Below are 21,864 nucleotides of genomic sequence, written 5' to 3'. Positions count from 1 at the left end.
GCTCTACCACTTGAGCCACAGCGCCACTTCCAGCTTTTTTCTTTTTGCTTATGTGGTGCTGAGGAATCGAACCCAGGGCCTCAGGCATGCAAGGCAAGCGCTCTACCACTGGAGCCACCTTCCCAGCCCATCTTTTTTATGTTTTGAATAAGTTCTCAAATTTTTGTCTGGGACAGGCCTAGGACCTAGATTCTACTGTCTATACAGTACTACTTTAAAAAAAAATTTCTTACATTTACTTATTGTGTTGCTTTAAATATAGATGTGAGCCACCCAGCTTGTTGGCCAAGATAGGGACTGCTTAACTTTCTTCCTGGGACTTCTAAATGTAATAGTCTCACTCTCCATGTCCCAAGTTGTTTAAATTTTGTTGTTGTTGTTGGTTGTGGGGCTTGAACTCTGGGGCCTGGGTGCTGTCCCTCAGCAATTCAGCTCAAGGCTAGTGCTACCACTTGAGCTACAGCACCATTTCCTTCTTTTTCTGCTTATGTGGTGCTGAGGAATTGAACCCAGAGCCTCATGCATGCAAGGCAAGCACTCTACCACTGAGCCACCTTCCCAACATCTGTTTTAACTTTTTGAGTAAGAAAAAATTACATAACAGGGTCAGATATGGTGGCACAATCTATTATGCCACTATATGGGAGGCAGATATCTGGAAAATCAAGATTCTAGGTCAGCCTGGGAAAAAGCAAGACCTCATTTCAACAAATAAACCAAGTGTGGTGGTTTATTTGGTGCAGATGGGAGGATCAAGGTTCAGTAAAGCCCTTCCTGAAAGGTAGAAGCAGCTGCCTAGTAAGCCTGAGGCCTTTAGTTCAAATCTGATTATTATAAAGCTATAGATATATAAATATACATATATGGCCGGGTGCTGGTGGCTCACTCCTGTAATCCTAGCTACTCAGGAGACTGAGATCTGAGGATCATGGTTCAAAGCCAGCCCGAGCAGGAAAGTCCATGAGACTCCTATCTCCAATAAGCCACCAGAAAACTGGAAGTGGCGCTGTAGCTCAAGTGGTAGAGCGCTCACCTTGAGCTGAAGAGCTGAGGGACAGCGCCCAAGCCCAGAGTTCAAGCCCCATGATCGGCAATAAATAAATAAATAAATAAATAAATAAATAAACAAACATATATGACAACATTTTGATATAAACAAAGATTATGACCAATCTTACAGATTCTTCTGTGTTCACCTAATATCTATAAATAAAAAGAAATTCTTTTAATGCAGTTGGCATGCTAAGATATAGAAGTGTATAAAAGAATACTTACAAAGCAGAATCTCTTTCTTGAGACAAGGCTGCTTCATGTAAAGCTGAAACAGTAGAAGGAGATCTAGGATACAATCCATACCCTTCGCTTGGAGTGATTATTTGCCTACCCAGAATCCTTCAAAATGAAGAAACACACACAATTATGCATAGTCACATTAAAACATCTAGGCATATATGAAATAAATGTACTAACACAGAAATCCCATATATACTTAGTCTAGTGCTAACTAAAAAGGAATCCTGGGAGAAAATGTGTGTCTTTACTACAGGTATGTCTTTCTGTGATATAATGGAAAAGATAAACCTCAGGGGTTAAAAAAAAGTCCAAAGAAAAATAAAAACAAAGCAAGGAAACTGACCAAACATTTGTATTTATCTTTTTTTTTTTTTTTTTTTGGGTCAGGTCATGGGGCCTGAACTCTGGGCCTCGGCGCTGTCCCTCAGCTCTTTAGCTCAAGGCTAGCGCTCTACCACCTGAGCCACAGCGCCACTTCCGGCTTTTTTTTTCTTTTTGCTTATATGGTGCTGAGGAATCGAACCCAGGGCCTCAGGCATGCAAGGCAAGCGCTCTACCACTGAGCCACCTTCCCAGCCCTTATCTTTCATTCTCTATATCTTTCATTCTACTATTTTAATCTGAATTAAATCAGCCAAAATGAATGAATGTACAGCCAAAGTAATGAAAGCTATGAGTGATTTTTTTTTTTGAGTAGTGGGGCTAGGGTGCTGTCCCTCAGCTCTTCAGCTCAAAGTGAACGTTCTACCACTTGAGCCACAGCAGCACTTCCAGTTTTCTGGTGGTTAATTTGAGATGAGAGTCTCATGGACTTTCCTTCCCAGGCTGGCTTTGAACCATGATCCTCAGATCTCAGCCTCCTGAGTAGTTAGGATTACAGGTATGAGCCACCAGCGCCCGGCTGAATGATTTTCTTAGAAACAAGGAACCTTATGAAAGTCTGTATATTGAATGGTACAATTGAGATTTCTCAGAGAAGCTCCTGAATTGCCACATGTCTGCTTTCAAGAACACTTGAGAATTGACTTGGAGCAATAAAGTGTATCTGTGTAAAGAAATACATATTCTGATCATCTTATACAAACATGGGATCTTCACACATCCCTTATACTCATATCTGAGCTACTTTACTTAATGAAGAAACTTGCACCAATTAAGAGTTTTTTCTCAACTAAGACTTTACATCACATATCATATTTACATTCACTAAAGACATGCCCATTAGGAAACATGTTCCTCCAAGTTTCAGACACACTTTTGAAATTTTAGTCTTCGCCACAAATAGTGGTAGGGCTTGAGTACCTGAGGTGAGGAAAGCTAGAAGTCCACTGTTGGCACTCTTCCTGTAGGCACACAGTATGCAAACTCGACTTCTGCTCATACAGGAGCTCATCAATAGCCATAAACATTGCCTGCACTTTTTCAGTGGCATTTTGGTCAAGTTCCTAGAAGGAAATATACCCCTCAAATGTTTAGATAAGCTTGAACCTCTATAAAGAAAGTATATAAAATGGAGTATCAGTGGCTCATGCCTATAATCCTAGCTACTTAGAACTGAGGATCATTGTTTAAAGGCAGGCTGGGCAGAAAAATCCTAGACTCCTACCTCCAATTAACCAGGAAATTAAAACAAAACAAAACTGGACTGGAGGTATGACTTAAATGGTAGAGCACCAGCCATGAGTGAAAAAGTGAAGCCAAAGCACAGGGTCCTGAATTCAAGCTGTTTGTACTCAGAAAACACACGGATTTTGCTTTAAATATTTAGTCCCATTGAAATATTATTGTATTTACATGAAAGAAAAGTCAGGCAGCTTTTGTGATCTCATGGAATTTTCAAATGTTCTTTCAATTCCAACAAAGATTTACAGAAGCACCTATTTCTAAAATATAATTTTCGCTGAGTACCTGTGGCCCATGCCTGTAATCCTAGCTACGCAGGTGCCTGAAATGAGAGGATCACAGTTTAAAGTAGCCCAGACAGGAAAGTCCATTAGATTTATCTCCAATTAACCACCAGAAAACCGGAAATGGCGCTGTGGCTTAAAGTGGAAGTGCACTAGCCTTGAGCAAAAGAGCTCCCAGGGACAGTGAGTGCCCAGGCCCTTTGAATTCAAGCCCCATAACTGACCAAAATAAAAAATAAAAATAAAGTATAATTTTTTCATTAGTCAGGTAATGAGTATATTTCTCTTTTTTTGGACAATGTCACCCCTTTATTTTCCCCCACAGAAATATCTATTTCTTAAAATCACATTTTCATTATAGAAAGTTTATTATAAATATTTGGACAATACAGAACAGCATAAAGAAAGAATAAACTATCTTTAATTTCATAACTAAATTAATCATGGTCAACTTTATTATGTACAAGAATTGGACCTTACTGTATTGCTCAAGCTGCCTCAAACTCCTGAGGACTCAGGCTGTCTACTTGCCTCAGCCTCCTGAGTAATTGGAACTATAGGCATATGGCACTCAACCTTTCCTTAATGACAACTAATTTCAGTAGCAATTGGAGCTACCAATAGTTTTTTTTTTTTACGGCAAAAGATAGACACATCTGTTTATGTTACTTTATATTATGCATCTTCTACTTGATAATGTTATATCCTTGCTCCCATAATCCATCCTTTAAAGAAAGTCTTAGGAATGACTATAAAATGCAGAGCTGATCATGTTATGAGTCCATGATACCCTTTACTGAATCTATATTTATGTACTGTTTTATATACAACTGGAAGAAAAGTTGTACCTCTTTTTAAAAGTATAATATGAGAACTATGTATTCTTACTCTGTAAGAATGTAAATCAGCCTCTGTCTAGTAGAACTTTACCTGAGAATGTTTCTTTCCCAATCTCTTTGTAAACATCTATTAGAAATATATTGCTGTTTTTTTGTTTGTTTGTTTTTGGCCATTGTGGGGCTTGAAATCAGGATCTGAGCCATGTCTCTGAGCTCTTTTGCTAAGGCTAGCTCTTTACCACTTTTCACTACTCATTTTTGAATGGTTAATTGGAGATAAGATTTCTGATTTTGGGGCTGGGAAGGTGGTTCAGTAGTAGAGTGCTTGCCTTGCATGCATGAGGCCCTGGGTTCGATTCCTCAGCACCACATAAGCAAAAAAAAAAAGCCAGAAGTGGCGCTGTGGCTTAAGTGGTAGAGCACTAGCCTTGAGCTGAAAGAGCTGAGGGACAGCGCCCAGGCCCAGAGTTCAGGCTCCACGACCGCCCCCCCCCCAAAAAAAAAAAAGATTTCTGATTTTTGAGTGGTTAATTGGAGATAAGAGTCTCACAAGGATTTTTCTGCCCAGGCTGGCTTCAAGTCATGATCCTCAGATCTCAGCCACCTGAGTAGCTTGCTGCTGCTTATTCATTTTCCATGTCTCTAAGCAACTCTTCCATTTCTCAGTCTTTAGCTGTCTCTCTTAATTCTATCCTTCAGTTCACTACTATTTGGTTTTACTATTCCCTATCTATTGAGAAATTTCAAGTACTACTAAGAGTTTTAATTGGTTCTTAATTATCTTCCTGTTTTTAAACTAAAACCACTACCTGCTTTGTTTTAAACCTTCAATAACTTTTTTAGGATTGTAACTGGGGTGTCAACCAGGGCTGTCTGCTTGCCAGTCATTTAACTGCTGAGCCTTGTTTTATGTTTTCAGTTTTTGTTTGTTTGGTCCTGCGGTCTCTTGCACGCTAAGAAATGCAGCCTATTACTAAGCAGTACTCCGACCCTTATTTTTTATTTTGAAATTGGATCTTTTTCAGTTGTCCAGGCTGGCCTCAAACATGTGATCCTTCTGCCTCACATCTCCAAGTAGCTTGTATAATGGGCTTGTACCCTGCTAGCTTATTGTCAATCTTTTCAAAAGGTTTTAGCAATTTTTGTAAGGTATGAAATGTGTACATTGAAAGTTTTCAATTTCGGGGCTGGGAAGGTGGCTCAGTGGTAGAGCACTTCCCTTGCATGCATGAGGCCCTGGGTTTGATTCCTCAGCACTACATAAGCAAAAAGAAAAAAGCCAGAAGTGGCACTGTGGCTCAAGTGGCAGAGCGCTAGCCTTAAGCTGAAGAGCTGAAGGACAGTGCCCAGGCCCAGAATTCAGGCCCCACGACTGGACCAAAAAAAAAAAAAAAAGGAAGAAGAAGAAAGTTTTCAATTTCATTATGACAATTTGATTATAATCAATTTGATTAATACAGACTGAAAGAGATATTGAGTTAAAAATACCTATTGAAGCACAGTGATGAATCACATAAAATTGGTCTTTTAAATTTTCTTTTAAGGTTATATTTTTTTAAATAATTCGGGCTGGGAATGTGGCTTAGTGGCAGAGTGCTTGCCTAGCATGCATGAAGCTATGGTTTGATTCCTCAGTACCACATAAACAGAAAAAGATGGAAGTGGTGCTGTGGCTGAAGGGGTAGAGTGCTAGCCTTGAGCAAAAGATGCTCAGGGACAGTGCCCTGAGTTCAAGTCCCAGAATTGGTTTCCCCAAAAAACTGGATAACATTTTGTGCAAATATCCTTAGTTTTCTTAATATATGGAAAGCAAAAAAAAAACGTAAAAGCAAAATTAGAACCACAATCTACATGCTATTTTTCACCTGCCTGTTTTCATTTAATAACATTTTAAACGAAGTAATAGAGAGGTTCATTAGTAGACTTAATATGTTAACAGGGTGCCTTCAGAGTCTAGAGCCAGCAGCTGTTTTAAGTCAAACATTAAGCATCTCTAAAGCTCAACTACTGTATCAATAAAACATAGCAAATATTGAAGAAAGCTAAGAATTAATGTTTCTTTGCAAATGTTACAAAGTGTGAAAAAATTTAAAAATTAAGATGTAAGTGAACAATACAGAAGAGAGAGGAAATCAAATATACTGACAAATTCTAATTCCCAGAGTATCTCCCCCAGATTCCATCAGACTGATTCACATACAACTCACACCATATCCCCAGGAGAAGTCTGAGCTGCCTTCTGTGCCTGTATAACTTGGAAAAGCAGACCTTGAATTCCCAGTGTCGGTTGATGTATAAGGGGATTCTTGGGTGATGTCAGACTCACTAAATGCAGAATTTGGGAGGAAGAAAGAAAAAGAAAAATTCTCAACTTTCCTCAAATTTCTACAACTTATCAGGTTATAAGCATAAGTACAATATCAAAGGAACAAGAAAAAAAGAACTTGAAATTCAAGATGTGTAGGAAAATCTTACCTAATTTCTATAGAATTGGTGGCACCAATTACAAATAATTCTATTCAAAGTTTACAATGAGTAGTTAGTACTATATAACATACTCCAATTATTTCTAAAGGTATTTGAGACAATTATTTCTAAAGGTATTTTTTTAGTCTGTTATGGGGCTTGAACTCAGGGTCTGGGCACTGTCTGAGCTCTTTTTCTCAAGGCTAGTGCTCTACTACTTTGAGTCACAGCCACTTCTGGTTTTCTGTTGTAAACTGGAGATAATCTCATAGACTTTCCTTCTGGGGCTGGCTTTGATCTCAGATCTCAGTCTCCTGAGTAGCTAGAATTACAGGCCTGAATCACCAGCTCCAGCTGTTTATTTTTAATCTTCCAATGGTTGTACATAGGGGTTATAATTTAGCATGTCATTTATGTATCCAGTCAGAAATATATGTAGTTTCTCAAGTTATGACACTTTAATAGTTTACTGAGTACTTTTGCAGATCTTAATCTCATTTAATCTTTGTTACTACATATGATGTAGACCCTAACCAGTTTCACTTAAAAAACTAAGAATTAGAGATTTAGTTTGAGGTTTTAAAACCTGTTTTTATACCTTGTATTTTTTCTGTGATAACATTGCTTTCTTGTGCTTGCTTGTGCTAGCTAAGCAGGTGCTCTACCACTTGCTTTATGCCCTTTTTACATCAATTATTTTCTTTTTTTTTGTCGGTCGTGGGGCTTGAACTCTGGGCCTGGGCGCTGTCCCTCAGCTCTTCAGCTCAAGGCAAGCACTCTACCACTTGAGCTACAGCGCCACTTCCGGTTTTCTGGTGGTTTATTGGAGATAGGAGTCTCATGGTCTCTCCTGCCCGGGCTGGCTTTGAACCGCGATCCTCAGATCTCAGCCTCCTGAGTAGCTAGGATTACAGGCGTGAGCCACCAGCGCCCGGCTACATCAATTATTTTCAAGGTAGGGTCTTGCTGTACTGGGACTTGAACTTAGCTCTCAGCTTTTCTTGCTCACAGCTGGCTTGCTCACAGTTGCTTGAGTCACACCTCCAGTTCTAGCCTTTTGCTAGTTAATTAGAAACAAGAGTCTCTTAGATTTGGCTGTCTGGACTAGCTTCTAGCTTTGATCCTTAGCCCCTGAGCAGCTAGATTGTAGTTATTTGCCACTGGTACCCAGGTGATTTGTTTTTGGTTTTGTTTTTTTTTTTTTTTTGGTCAGTTGTGGGGCTTGAACTCTGGGCTTGGGTGCTGTCCTGCGCTCTTCAGCTCAAGGTGAGCGCTCTACCGCTTGAGCCACAGCGCCACTTCTGGTTTTCTAGTGGTTTTTATTGGAAATAAGAGTCTCATGGACTTTCCTGCCCAGGCTGGCTTTGAACCGAGATCCTCAGATCTCAGCCTCCTGAGTAACTAGAATTACAGGTGTGAGCCACTGGCGCCCCGCTTGATTTGTATTTCTTTTTTCTGGGTCCGGTTGTGGGGCCTGAACTCTGGGCCTGGGCACTGTCCCTCAGCTCTTCAGTTCAAGGCTAGCGCTCTACCACTTGAGCCACATCACCACTTCCGGCTTTTTTCTTTTTGCTTATGTGGTGCTGAGAAATCGAGCCCAGGGCCTCATGCATGCAAGGCAAGCGCTCTACCACTGAGCCACCTTCCCAGCCCCTTGATTTGTATTTCTTAAAGCAACAATTGCAGTTAATGGGGAGGTGGGGAGGGAAGTGATAGCAGGGGGGAAAAAAAAGAAGAAGGTAAAACGCTTGATAGGAAATGTACTTATTACCTTACTCATGTAACTATAATCCCTCTGTACAGTATTTTTACAATAAAAATATATACAAAAAAATAAAAAAGCAACAAAAAATTCAGTTAATATTTACTCAGTACCTACTATAGATGCTAAACAGGGTGTTAATCCATACATACTTTTTTTAAGTATATGTTTCATTTAGTCATAACATCATATAGATATGATACATTGCCAAGTAATTTGCCCCAAATCATTCAGCAAATAAACAACAGGACTAGGATTGAAAATCAGATACCAGACATCTCCTGCATCCAACTTCCTAACTACTTCATAATCAATTCTCAAATATTATGAAAATAAATAATGTTGTTGCAAACAGCTAACCCAGAGTGAAAATTAAATAGCAGTGATAGTACTGAAAATGTCTGACACTATTGCCAGGATGTCCTTGAATTCATAGGCTCAGGCAGTTCTCTGTGTAAGCTTCTCCAAGTCATAGACATTGTTTTATTAGCACAGGTTTGATACCACTTACTTCAAAACAAAACAAAAAACCTTTGCCATTGACAAGTGCAATAAACAAGCAAACAAGTACACTGTGTTACTACCTTTGAGAACTTGTATACTTTTCATGGCTGTCATTGGGAGAGGAGACTTCATCCACTTTCTCTGGAAGAGGATGATGATTAAGAGCAGGTTTGGTAATTCCTTTCCTGTGAAAAATAAAGCAGTTATTTTTTTTTTTTTCAGTCGTGGGGCATGAACTCTGGGCCTGGGAGCTGTCCCTAGCTCTTCAGCTTAAGGCAAGCACTCTACCACTTGAGCCACAGCACCACTTCCGAAGTTCTATTTCTTGCAAAGAGAAAATACTTTCTAGTAACTTGATTTGGAAGTTAGTCACCTACTTTCTGCCACTCTACAACTGTGCTGTCTAGTGTAGCCACCAGCCAGTTACACTGTGGCTCATTAGAATTGTGTTATAAGTGTACAACATATTGGGTTTCAGAGTCTTAGGAAACAAAGAATGCTATAACAAAATTTTATCATCTTCTTTCTTTTTTAAAGTTGTTTTTATAAAGGTGATGTACTGAGGGGTTACAGATATGTCAGGTAAAACGTACACTTCTTTTGGACAATGTTACTCCTTCCTCAGCTCTCTCCTAGTTTTTCCCTCCCATCTCCACCCACAAGTTCTATAGTTCATTTTCAACACAGTGTCTACTGAGTACCATTGCGGTTTTTGTTCACGCTTTGTCCCTGCATTTCTGTGTCTCCCCTTAACCTCCCAAAGGGAAATAAATGAACAAACAAGAAAAAAAAAAAAGAAAACAAAAACAGCAATAAAGAAAAAACTTCATGGGGCTGGGAAGGTGGCTCAGTGGTAGAGCACTTGCCTTGAGCTGAAAGCTGAGGGACAGCGCCCAGGCCCAGAGTCAGGCTCCACGATGGAACCCAAAAATAAAAAAATGAAAGAAAGAAAGAAAGAGAACGAACTTCATTTCCATTTTCTGGAGTTTGTTGTGATAAGTTTTGTTATCTTTAATACATATTAAAATAATATTTTAGATATGCTGAGTTAAACTATTTTCATTGCAAATTGAAAATATAGTAAGATATCACATATTAAAACTAAACAAACTAGTTACAACACTAACCAAAATTAGTCACAAATTCAAATGTTCTCCAATTTACCAGCAAAAAGTAAAAAGTGCTCAAGTGGTAGAGCATCAACCTTAAAGGCAAATGCTAAGGGACAGTGACACAGTACCAAAAAACAAACAAACTGATCCTCTTTTTTTGGGGTCCAGTCGTGGGGCCTGAACTCTGGGCCTGGGCGCTGTCCTTCAGCTCTTCAGCTCAAGGCTAGTGCTCTACCACCTGAGGGCCACTTCGGGCCTTTTTTTTTTTCCTGCTTATGTGGTGCTGAGGAATACAACCCAGGGCCTCACGTATGCAAGGCAAGCGCTCTACCATTGAGCCACCTTCCCAGCCCAAAAACTGATCCTCTTGATGCTTAAATGAAGAGTTGCCTGGCAGTATGTATAATGACCACAGTCGCGCTTTAGAATCAGTTCAACATCAGGTTGTACCTCTCAGGGTGACCACCTCCTTCCTGGTTGGCTGTGTTACCTTTGACACACTACAATGTTTAGATCTATGGTCTTTATTTGTATAGTGTGCAAAATAATAGTCAATCTGCTATCCTCGCTGATAGGATTAAATGAATTTATGCCTGTAAGCATCTTTGCACGTTTCTGCATTCAACTCTACTGCAACATTCCTCTAGGAATAACTTTTGGAGTTGTAGGGTAGCCACAGACAGTAGGAAGAAATGGACTTCCTAAATTCAGTTAGTATAGCCCAAGGCCAAGTGAGGGATCACACGGGTGGCACGTCCCCGGCTGGTGAAGGAGGGAGAAGCGACTGCGTCCGTCAGCCAGGGCAGGGAGCGCCCCTCGGACGCCCGCGGCCGGCTCCAGCCGCCCGTCTGGGCCCCGCTCCGCCCCCGCGGCCCACCCCAGGGCCGCGCCGTTCACTCACAGCTCCAAGCTCTGCGGCACAGCTTTCCGAGTGTATCTGGAGATCATCCTCCGCCTCCTCAGCCGCGAGCGCGACCGGGGCGGGTACGCCAGGGTGGGGGCGTCCGGGCCTGGCCCTCGCTCCGGCTCCGACCCGGCGCTCTCCTGCCACCTACCGGCTCCGTCTCGCCCCGCGTCGCCTAGACTCCGGGTCGGCACCACTCCTGAGTGCCCACCTCCCCAGTCTCCCACCTCCCAGCTTCCCCGCGGGAGCGGAAGTGACGCACACAGCATCCTCCAAGTCCTTCCGGGGACGCGCAGGAGTAATGACACCTAAGGTTCCGGGGCCTAACGGGCTTCGCGCTTTCTCCCTCGGCTTCCGCTGGCTGGTGAGGCCCTGTGGGAGCGTTGTGAGGCTGTGAGGCGCGGCGGTCGTGAGGCGACCGGCTCGTTCCGGGGCGGCCCGCTCCGTGGGAGAGACAGCAGACACAGGTGCCAGGGCAGAAGAGTGCGGGAGAAGCCTCGTGAACAGTGGAGGGAGCCTTCTCGGAGGGAGAAGCGCCGGTTTCCGTCGGACCCTCGCGGCTGGCTGGCTTCGGGTGCTCGCGGGCCTCTCGCACGGCCGAGAGCCGCCGGTCCTCCACAGTCGGTGTGCGGGGCGCTGTGGGCTGGGCTGGGGTGGAGTTTGTTTGTTGCGGGTGGTGAGGCGGTGTAGTGATTTGGCTGACTGGGGTGGGCGGCCGGGTGGCCGGATAGAAGATGCCGGCTCCCCACCAGCGTGTCAGGAAGATGCGTTAGCTCACTGCTCACCTGGCCGCGTCCGGGCGCACTGCCTGCCTCTCGCTTGCTGCACCGGACAGCAAGAGTAAGCGGGTTAGAAAATTCCTTCCAACATAAGAGCTCTCAGCCGGGCGCCGGGGGCTCACGCCTGCGATCCTAGCTACTCAGCGGCTGAGATCGATCACCGTTCGAAGCCAGCCCCGGCAGAAAAGTCCCCGTGAGACTCTGTGTCTCCAGTAAATCAAAAACTGGAAATAGCGCTGTGGCCACAAAGTGGTGGAACACTGCCCCAAAAAGCTTAGGGACAGCGTCCAGGCCTGAGTTTAAGCCCCAACCGACGAGGAGAAAAAGCTCTCTGCTCCACCTGTTAGAAACCAGAAGCATATTCTGTAAGACATAGAAAACACAATTTTAAATCAGCAACGGGTTTTAGATGTGTAACATTTCTATTCATCAAGTAAGACAAAGCTCCAGAAAGAGAAAATGAAGGATTGGAGGAATGGCACAGTGATAGAGTCCTAGCTGGAGAAGAAAAAGCCTGAAAGAGCACCAGGCCCTGAGTTCAAGTCTTTGTATCCAAAAAAAAAGAAGGAAGAAAAAGAAAAAATTTTAAGTATACAAAGTGATGCAATTTAGTGTGAGAACTGGGGGTTTTGGTAGTTGTTCCTCAAGCTGTTACACATGGCACTGCTACTTCAAAGGCAAACATTTATTTGCCTAGGCTGGCCCTGCACAGAACTGAAATCATCCCCCTGTCTCTGTATCCTGAGTGGCAGGATTATAGGCACACTAATTAACATTTAGCCACATTTTTTCCCCTTGTAGTGGTACTTAGATTTTAATTTAGAGCCATTCACTTGCTAAGTAGGCACTCTACTATGTTCCCAGCCCTTTTTTGCCTCATTTTTCAGGTAAAGCTTCAGCAGGTTCTGGTAGAGATCTTCTACCCATACCTCCAGCATAGCTCTGGTTACATATCTGAAGCACACCCAGTGACTGAGATTACAGTGTCAAAATGCAATCACATTTAAATTTTTCTTCATACTGATTAGCTAATTTGGAAATGTGATACTAGATTTCAATTTGGTGTAAAAATGTCAAGTTTCCAGTTAGCATAATTTTAAGTATAAAGAACAGGTTTAAGTATAAAATGTTATTAAAAAGAATAATATTAAATAAACAGGTAGCTTATGGTCAAGGCTGAAATTAATATTGGTAGGTGGTTATCAGAAGTTTGGAAACATGAATGGAATCAACTAGAATGAGTTGTTATTTCAGTATTGTTTGATGTGGCTTACATTATTAAAACTTTATGTGTAAATTTTGAAGAATGGAGAAGAATATGAAACTCACTACTATGGAAGATACAGTGGAATACCGCTTATTCCTTCTGCCAGATGAAGCCAGAAGCCCAGGAGACCACAAAGAGATTCTTCAGAAGTATATTGAGAGAATAATGACCCAGTTTGCACCTATGCTGGCCCCTTATATCTGGCAGAATCAGCCTTTCCATCTCAAATATAAACCTGGAAAAGGTAAAGTAGTACATTTTTATTCAAAAAGAGATTTATATCAACTTTGTAGTCATTCATACTTGCCTATATTCATCTATATTCATTAAGCTCCAAGCAAAATTTATCTATGTATTCATATTGATAAAAACTTTTTTTTTTTAACAGTCCTGGGCCTGAGTACTGTCCCTGAGCTGCTTTTTTGCTCAAGGCTAGCACTCTGCCATTTGAGCCACTTGAGTATGTGGTACTGAGGAATTGAACCTATGATATCATGCATGCTAGGCAAGTACTCTATCACTAAGCCACATCCTGAGCCTGAGAAAAACTTTTTAATAGTCACTAACATAGTGATTAGCTTATATTAAATATTAAGAAGTTTATGGCTATTGTTTTGAACTTTAATTACTTTTTTTTCTTTTTTTTTTTTTTTGTACCCATCCTGGGACTTAAACTCAGGGCTTGGGCGCCATTCCTGTGCTTTTGTGCTCAAGGCTATTACTCTATCACTTGAGCCACAGCTCCACTTCTGGATTTTTTGTTGTTGTTGTTGTTTAATTTGAGATAAGAGTCTCACCGACTTTACTGTCCTGGCTTGCTACAAACTGTAACCCTTAAATCTCAGCCTCTTGAGCATCTAGGATTACAGGTGTGAGCCACCGACACCTGGCTTTTCTTTTTTTTGGCCGATCCTGGGACCTGAACTCTGGGCCTGGGCACTGTCCCTCAGCTCTTTAGCGCAAAGCTAACACTCTACCATTTGAATCATAGCTCTACTTCCAGCTTTTTCTTCTTATGTGGTGCTGAGAAATTGAACCCAGGACCTCATGTATGCAAGGCAAGCGCTCTACCACTGAGCCACCTTCCCAGCCCCTCTCATCATTTTTTAGTGGCATAACTTTCTAACTAGTTATCCAAGTTAGTGTTTCAAAATCATATTTCAGCTCCTCACTGTACCATTTAATGCTTTTAGTTATGCACTAAATCTTGGTGTGATTTTTTTTTTTTTTTTTGGGGGGTCCGATCGTGGGGCCTGAACTCTGGGCCTGGGCGCTGTCCCTCAGCTCTTCAGCTCAGGGCTAGTGCTCTACCACTTGAGCCACAGTGCCACTTCTGGCTTTTTTCTTTTTGCTTATATGGTGCTGAGGAATTGAACCCAGGGCCTCATGTATGCAAGGCAAGCGCTCTACCACTGAGCCACCTTCCCAGCCCTTGGTGTGATTATTTTTAAAACAGGACCCCTTAATCTGTTTGGCTTTAGTATAGGCCCTTTATAATCCCTTCATTTGGAAAACTACAATGCAGATTCCAGTCTCTAGTTCCTCACACTGTTACCTGTTACCTTTGTAAAACACATATTTAGTCTGTTACTCCCAGGCTTACATGCTTCAGCAGTTTCCTACTGCTTTAGAAAAAAATTTTCATTGAAGTTCAGTATGTAAGGTAGATAAAAATAGTTTTGTCACTACATAATGATGGCTCATACTAGTTACTTAGGAGGCTGAGACCTGAGGATTGTAGTTTGTAGCTAGCCTGGGTAGGAAAGTCTATGATATTATTACCTTCAATTAACCACTAGAAAAAAGCCAGAAATAGAGCTGTGGCTCAAGTGGTAGAGCACTATCCTTGAACAAAACAAAAGCACAGAACAGTACTGAGGTCCTGAGTTCAAGTCCCAGGAGTAACATGCACACATGCATACAGTGGGCACACACACACACACAAAGTCATAATTTCTCTAATCAAAGAAACTTGGCCTTGAATTAATGATCTTCCTTCCACACAGATGTGTACCCCCATGTTTAGAGGTTGTGACTTGAATCAATCTCCATCCTTTTTATAGTTTGGTTTTGATTTTCTGTTTAATCTTGATCTGTCAAAACTTGGATTAGGTTGTGCATATTTAAGAATTTATCAGCCAGGAGCCAGTGGCTCACTCCTTTAATCCTAGCTACTCAGGAGGCTGAGATCTGAGGATTGCAGTTCACAGCCAGCCAGGGCAGGAAAGTCCGTGAAACTCTTACCTCCAATAAACCACCAGAAAACCGGAAGTGGCGCCATAGCTCAAGTGGTAGAGCATTAGCCTTGAGCTGAATTGCTGAGGGACAGTGCTCAGGCTCAGAGTTCATGCCCCACAACTGACAAAAAAAAGAATTTATCCATTTCATATAGGATTTCTAACATGTTTGCATATAATTGTAATAGCCTCTTTTAAAAAATTTCTGTGGCAGAGGTTGTAATGTGCCTTATTTCATATCTCACTTTAGAAGTCTACTTTTGTTAATTCTAAATCAGTTTTATTGATCTCTTTTAAACTCAGTTTTCTTGTTTTTTTGAGTTTTTGTTGTTGTTGCTGTTTTGTTTTGCCAATCTTGGGGCTTAAACCTAAGTTCTGTCCCTAAGCCTCTCTGTGTTCAAGGTTAGTGCTCTACCACTTGAACCACCTGGCAGTTTTCTTGGCTTTTAAAAAATTCCTGGGCTGGGAAGGTAGCTCAGTGGTAGAGTGCTTTCCTTGCATGCATGAGGCTCTGGGTTCGATTCCTTAGCACCACATAAACAGAAAAAGCCAGAAGTGGCGCTCAAGTGGCAGAGTGCTAGCCTTGAGCTAAAGAGCTGAGGGACAGCACTCAGGCCCCAGAGTTCAGGCCCCATGATCGGCAAAAAAAAATCCTAATATATGTCACTTCTGCTATAATCTTTATTACTTCCCTTCTTTTGCTAGATTTAGCAGAAAGAGCAATTGCTCTTTTCTGGTTCCTTGAGGTATAAAGATAGATTGCTGATTTGAGATCTTCCACAATTATGAGCTTTACTCTTAGCAGTACTTTGATTGAATTCTATGCATTTTGATATGTTGTACTTTCATTTTCATTTGTCTCAAAATATTTTCTAATAAAGTACAATAGAATTTCTGGAGTACAGATTAAACTATTTGCACTAAAAAAAATATATATTTTCTAATTTCCTTTGTCATTTTCTGTTGGCTTTTCAGTTTCCTTGTCTGTGGAGAGTGTACATGTTTGAAATTTTCTGCACCAAATGCAGCTTCCTGATATTCCTAGAATGTTCCATTGTCTGTTAAGATCTGTGTGTGTGTTGTTTCCTCTTTTTGGGAAATTCCTCTGCACATTCCTGAACTTGATTCCCGGTTCCCTGTGCTCATGTAACCTGTAGCACACACCTCTGCTAGGGTTCATTATCTTGTTTTCTGGTGTTCTGCTTTGCTTATCTGACTCTAAATTTAGACACTGGACTCTAAGAATTAGTGTCTTAGCCAGGCTCTGGTACTTCACACCTGTAATTCTAGATAGTCAGGAGGCTAAGAATTGACTGTTCAGGTTCAAAGCCAGCTTAGGCAGACAAATCCTCCAGACACTTATCTCTTTAAGTAACTGGGGAAAGAGCCAGAAATAGAGGCATGACTGAAGTGGTAATGTGCCAGCCATGAGTGGAAAATGTCCAGTTAGAGAAGCCCTGATTTCAAGCCCTCGTACCCTCAGCATGTCACCACACACCCCCCAAAAAAGAAAAAAGGCTAGGCATCTTGTTATCTTACAATACCAGCTCTCAGAGTAGTACTTAGAACATAGTTCTAGTAAGTGAGTGTTGTTCCAATAGAATTATTGTATGTGTATTTTTATTTGCAGTGACAAATTTATCAATTACAGCTTGCCTTTCTCTCTTAGGAAGTGTTCCTGCTCATATATATGGCATAACCAAGTTTGGGGATAGCATTGAGGATGAATGGTTTATTGTCTATGTAGTGAAACGGATTACAAAGGAATTTCCAGAATTAGTAGCAAGGTATGGTAGTTACTTTAATTAATCTAAAGGTATTATATATGTAAAACTAAGTAACTACATTTTTACCATGTAATAATTTTATTTTGGGGGCTGGGAAGGTGGCTCAGGGATATCTGAAGATCATGGTTTGAAGCTAGCACAGGCAGGAAAGTCCATGAATCTCTTTCTCCAATGACTGAAAAACTGAAAGTAGCACTGTGGCTCATATGATAAAGAGCGGTAGCCTCCTGAGAAACTCAGGGACAGTGCCCAGGCCCTGAGTTCAAGTCACAGGACCAGCAAAAATAATGAGATCTTGTTAATTTTCTGTAGTTACTTAACTGTCAGTAGAGGACAGTTCACTGACTTCTCTTTTTCCTAAATGGATTACCAACATTTTTTTATGTTCTTCCAGAGCAGAATAAAAGAGAAGGGAATAAACACTAAAAAAGTTTTATTATGGAAAATGTAAACATACCTAAAAGTAGAGAGAATGAACCAACACGTACCCATTACCTTGCTTCACCAATGATAAACTTAAAATCACTATTTTTTCATCTATACCCTTCTTTTACTCCTCCATCATATAGAAAGATATTTTAAATCAAATCTCCAGTTCTATACCATTTGACCCTTAAATGATTCACCATATAAATCTTAACAGAAAGAAACGTTTATTATTTATTTGAGGCATGGTCTCACTGTGTTGCTCATGCTGTTCTGGATCAATAGTCTTCCCACCTCAGTCTTCCAAGTAGTTGACAATACAGGTACCTGGCTTTTTTTTTTTTTTTTTTTTTTTTTTGAGCAGCCGTATGCTTGTGGCATACCTATAATCCTAGTTACCCAGGAGGCTAGGACCTGGAGAACCATGATTTGAGGCTAGCCCAGGTAGAAAATGCTGTGAGACAGTTTTTAATTAAGCAGCAAAAGGTTAGGTTGAAAGTGTGGCTTAAGAGGTAGAGCACTGGGCTGGGAAGGTGGCTCAGTGGTAGAGCGCTTGCCTTGCATGCGAGGCCCTGGGTTCGATTCCTCAGCACCACATAAGCAAAAAGAAAAAAGCCAGAAGTGGCGCTGTGGCTCAAGTGGTAGAGCGCTAGCCTTGAGCTGAAGAGCTGAGGGACAGCGCCCAGGCCCAGAGTTCAGGCTCCATGACCAGACCCAAAAAAAAAAAAAAAAAGAGGTAGAGCACCCAAAGATGTCCTTGTTTTTATATACACATAGTCAATAGGTCTAGCCTGTCCTCAGGCTTTGCTGGGTTTCCTTCATTATTCAATCACTTTAATTAAAAATGGCGTGCCTGTAAGAACTCTTGTCTCATATATTTACAACTATGCTCCCATTGATGAACCTACCCACCAATGCTCATATTCTAAAGCAAAGATGGTGTAGATTCCCTTTGTGTGAGCAGGGATTTGTGGGTAATCATAAGGGACCGATGATCAGAAAAAATGCCTTCAAGTGTACTAATTTATTAATAGATATTAGGTGTGGACTGGGAAGGTGGCTCAGTGGTAGAGCACTTGCCTTACATGCATGAGGCCCTGGGTTCGATTCCTCAGCACCACATAAGCAAAAAGAAAAAAGCCGGAAATAGCGCTGTAGCTCAAGTGGTAGAGGGCTAGCCTTGAGCTGAAGAGCTGAGGGACAGCGCCCAGGCCCAGAGTTCAGCCCCCCCCCCAAAAAAAAAAAAAAGAAAAGAAAAAAGAGAAAAGAAATACTAGGCTTTTGTTAAAAAAAAAAAAAAAAAAAAAAAAAAAAAGAGGTAGAGCACCAGCCATGAGCAAATAAACTGAACAAGTATGATGAATTGAAGTCCCAGTAGAAGTTTAGCCTAGGATACATAGCAAGCTCTAGGTCTCCCTAGAGTACCTAACAAGACTCTTTCTCAACAAACGAACTGGAAAAGGCTAGGGGAATATGTAAAATATGCTATCTTTGTAGAAGAATAGGGAAAATAACATTTGGAAGGCAATGGCAGGCGGATCACGAGTTCAAAGCAATCCTGAGCTACATAGTAAGAATCTTCCACAAAATGAAACAATAAAAAAGGGTGTGGGGGTTAGAACACACAGAGACACAGGCTCACACACACACACACACACACACACACACACACACACACACACATTCCTGTTTACTGGATCATGCATAAGCAAACTCTAGGATAAGGAAGAAATGCAGTTTTTTGTTTATATACTTTCCTTTTCTTTCCATCCTTCCTTCCTTTCCTTCTTTTCTTCTTTCTTTCTTCCTTTCTTCCTTTCTTTCTTTGATTGTCTTAGGGCCTGAACTCAGGGCCTGGGCACTGTCCCTGAGCATCTTTTGCTCAAAAGTGACAATACCACTTGAACCAAAATGCCACTTCCACCTTTTTCTGTTTATGTGGTACTAATGAATTGAACCCAGGACTTCATCATGCTAGGCAAGTACTCTACCAACTGAGCCACATTCCCAGCCCCATATATACTTTTCTTATTTTCTATCATGTCACTATCTATTTTCTCCTTAAAGTCTTGTAGTATCTTTTAGGATTTGCTTAATGGTACTCTTAAATACTCTACTTTCTTATAACAATCTGGGCTAGTACATACTCAGACATTTACTGAGGTGAATAGAATGGGTTAGAATAAAGCTAATTTTGTTTTTGTTTTTAAAGTCATGGGGCTTGAACTTGGGGTACTATCCCTGAGCTCATTTTGCTCAAGGCTAGCACTCTACCACTTTTGAGCCACAGTTTCATTTCCAGTTTTTGAGTGGTAATTGGAGATAAGAGTCTCATGGGGACTTTTTTTGCCCCAGCTGGCTTCGAACTTTGATCCTCAAATCTCAGCCACCTGAGTAGCTAGTATTACATGCATGAGCCACTGGCACCCAGCTAGAATAAAGTTGTTTTGTTACCTAAGGAAGATGTGCTTTTGAATACAAATTGTGTTTTTTTGTTTTTTGTTTTTTAGGATTGTAGACAATGATGGTGAGTTCTTGTTAATAGAAGCTGCTGACTATCTCCCTAAATGGTTGGAACCTGAAAATAGTGCCAACAGGGTAAGTATACTCAAAGTTAGAAACCTAGATAAACTACCACATTCTTTAATGCTTTTAGTTATACACTAAATCTTGGTGTGATTTTTTTTTTTGGGGGGGGGGGTCCGGTCGTGGGGCCTGAACTCTGGACCTGGATGCTGTCCCTCAGCTCTACAGCTCAAGGCTAGCACTCTACCACTTGAGCCACAGCACCACTTCTGGCTTTTTCTGCTTATGTGGTACTGGGGAATCAAACTCAGGGCCTCATGCATGCAAGATACACTCTACCACTGAGCCACCTTCCCAGCCCCATTTTTAAGTTATTATTATTTTTTTTTTTTACAATCCCTTGTGTTGAGGGCTGACTTTCAATAGACTGCAGTGATGCGGCTGCTCTGCAGCCTAACCCTAACCCATAAGCAGGTCGTCCACAAATGGTGTGCTAGGTTCAACCCGAACATGTGTTGCATGACGGGAGTGGGGGCCCCACCCTATCTGGCCACCCGGTTTCCCTGGACTAGAGGCTCGCACCAGACCCCGGTCCTGACACAGTGGTGGGGCAATGACCCTGCTTCCACTCGAGGACTGGGCCCTGGGCCAGGCTGGCAGGGATGAATGGGGGACCAGCTATCCTAGGCCTACCAAGGCTCCTTTGGCACTGCCGTGTTGTTCTGCCTGGGTGGGATACTGACTTAGAGGCATTAAGCCATAATCACACAGATGGTAGCTTCACTCCATTGGCTCCTCAGCCAAGCATGTACACCAAATGTCTGAGTTATTTTCATATGTAATAGAGTCTTCCAGACCACAGTGAAAATGAAAATGGACTCTTTTGCAGGTGTTTTTCCATCGTGGGGAGTTGTGCCTTATTCCTGTACCTAGGCGATCTAGAGCAGAATCCTGGTTACCCACCACATGCCCAACAATCCCACAGGCACTGAGTATCCTCTCAGAACATGCAGAAGATGTTCTGGCCTTGGAATCCATACGTGCTGCTGTGAACAAGCGCATCCAAGGGTAAAAAAAATAACACCAATCTTGTTCATGGTGTTGCGTACAGTTTAGGGACCTTGCTGAATTTAGAATCCCTTTACCTGGACTAATGCTGGCTTTCATTTTACTTGTATCCCTCCTCATGAAATAGATGGACACTAGTTTTATAAGCAAGAGAGGATCCATTGTGACATTTTTTTCCCAAATATGTTCACAACGTATCCAACTCAACCTTACTATTCTATCATTCTCCCTTAACCTTCATCTTTTATTTTTTTTGGGGGGGGGAGGGGAGGTCCGGTCATGGGGCCTAAACTCTGGGCCTGAGTGCTGTCCCTCAGCTCTTCAGCTCAAGGCTAGCACCCTACCACTTGAGCCACAGCACCAATTCCGGCTTTTTTCTTTTTGCTTATGTGGTGCTGAGGAATCGAACCCAGGTCCTCATGTGTGCAAGGCAAGTGCTCTACCACTGAGCCACCTTCCCAGCCCGTAACCTTCATCTTTTTAAAGACAGTTTCAACAGGAAGAAACCTTTATGTCTTTTATTTATATAATTTTTTTTCAACCTTTTTTTTTTTTTGGGTCCAGTTGTGGGGCCTGAACTCAGGGCCTGGGTGCTGTCCCTCAGCTCTTCAGCTCAAAGCTAGCACTCTACCACTTGAGCCACAGCGCCACTTCTGGCTTTTTGCTTATGTCGAGGAATCGAACCCAGGGCCTCATGCATGCAAGGCAAGCAGTTTACCACTGAGCCACCTTCCCAGCCCTATATAATTTTTTTGGGGGGGTGGTCCGGTCATGGGGCCTGAACTCTGGGCCTGGGTGCTGTCCCTCAGCTCTTCAGCTCAAGGCTAGCACTCTACCACTTGAGCCACAGTGCCACTTCCGGCTTTTTTTTTTTCTGGTTATGTGGTGCTGAGGAATTGAACCCAGGGCCTCATGCATGCAAGACAAGTGCTCTACCACTGAGCCACCTTCCCAGCCCTATTTATGTAATTTTTACATGGGCTCTTG

At 41.9% G+C, this 21,864-nt stretch overlaps 2 protein-coding genes across 14 annotated transcripts in view; one reads left to right on the top strand and one right to left on the bottom strand.

Moving 5' to 3' along the window:
• Positions 1-11,102, bottom strand: part of Fam149b1 (family with sequence similarity 149 member B1) — a 35,265-nt gene extending 24,163 nt beyond the window's left edge. For 3 of the 5 annotated variants that reach the window (XM_070020546.1, XM_070020547.1, XM_070020549.1), the window contains exons 1-5: positions 10,785-11,102; positions 8,852-8,956; positions 6,247-6,364; positions 2,596-2,738; positions 1,276-1,392 (exon numbers count right to left, since the gene is read on the bottom strand). In XM_070020546.1, coding sequence (XP_069876647.1) covers positions 1,276-1,392; positions 2,596-2,738; positions 6,247-6,364; positions 8,852-8,956; positions 10,785-11,056 — 755 coding nt within the window. In that variant the 5' untranslated portion in view covers positions 11,057-11,102. The remainder of the gene's footprint in view (positions 1-1,275; positions 1,393-2,595; positions 2,739-6,246; positions 6,365-8,851; positions 8,957-10,784) is intronic. The other 2 variants (XM_070020548.1, XM_070020551.1) reach the window with 1 other exon arrangement.
• A 42-nt stretch (positions 11,103-11,144) lies between these two features.
• Positions 11,145-21,864, top strand: part of LOC138825890 (prolyl 4-hydroxylase subunit alpha-1) — a 138,785-nt gene continuing 128,065 nt past the window's right edge. For 2 of the 9 annotated variants that reach the window (XM_070020543.1, XM_070020542.1), the window contains exons 1-5: positions 11,145-11,411; positions 12,872-13,077; positions 16,740-16,857; positions 19,794-19,881; positions 20,699-20,877. In XM_070020543.1, coding sequence (XP_069876644.1) covers positions 12,873-13,077; positions 16,740-16,857; positions 19,794-19,881; positions 20,699-20,877 — 590 coding nt within the window. In that variant the 5' untranslated portion in view covers positions 11,145-11,411; position 12,872. The remainder of the gene's footprint in view (positions 11,412-12,871; positions 13,078-16,739; positions 16,858-19,793; positions 19,882-20,698; positions 20,878-21,864) is intronic. The other 7 variants (XM_070020540.1, XM_070020538.1, XM_070020537.1 and 4 more) reach the window with 7 other exon arrangements.

The sequence above is a fragment of the Dipodomys merriami genome, unplaced genomic scaffold, assembly GCF_024711535.1.
Source record: "Dipodomys merriami isolate MVZ:Mamm:240054 unplaced genomic scaffold, mDipMer1.0.p SCAF_14, whole genome shotgun sequence".
In the NCBI taxonomy this organism is placed as follows: domain Eukaryota; kingdom Metazoa; phylum Chordata; class Mammalia; order Rodentia; family Heteromyidae; genus Dipodomys; species Dipodomys merriami.
The sequence above is the reverse complement of the archived record's forward strand: the minus strand, read 5'-3'. Positions and strand labels throughout refer to the sequence as shown.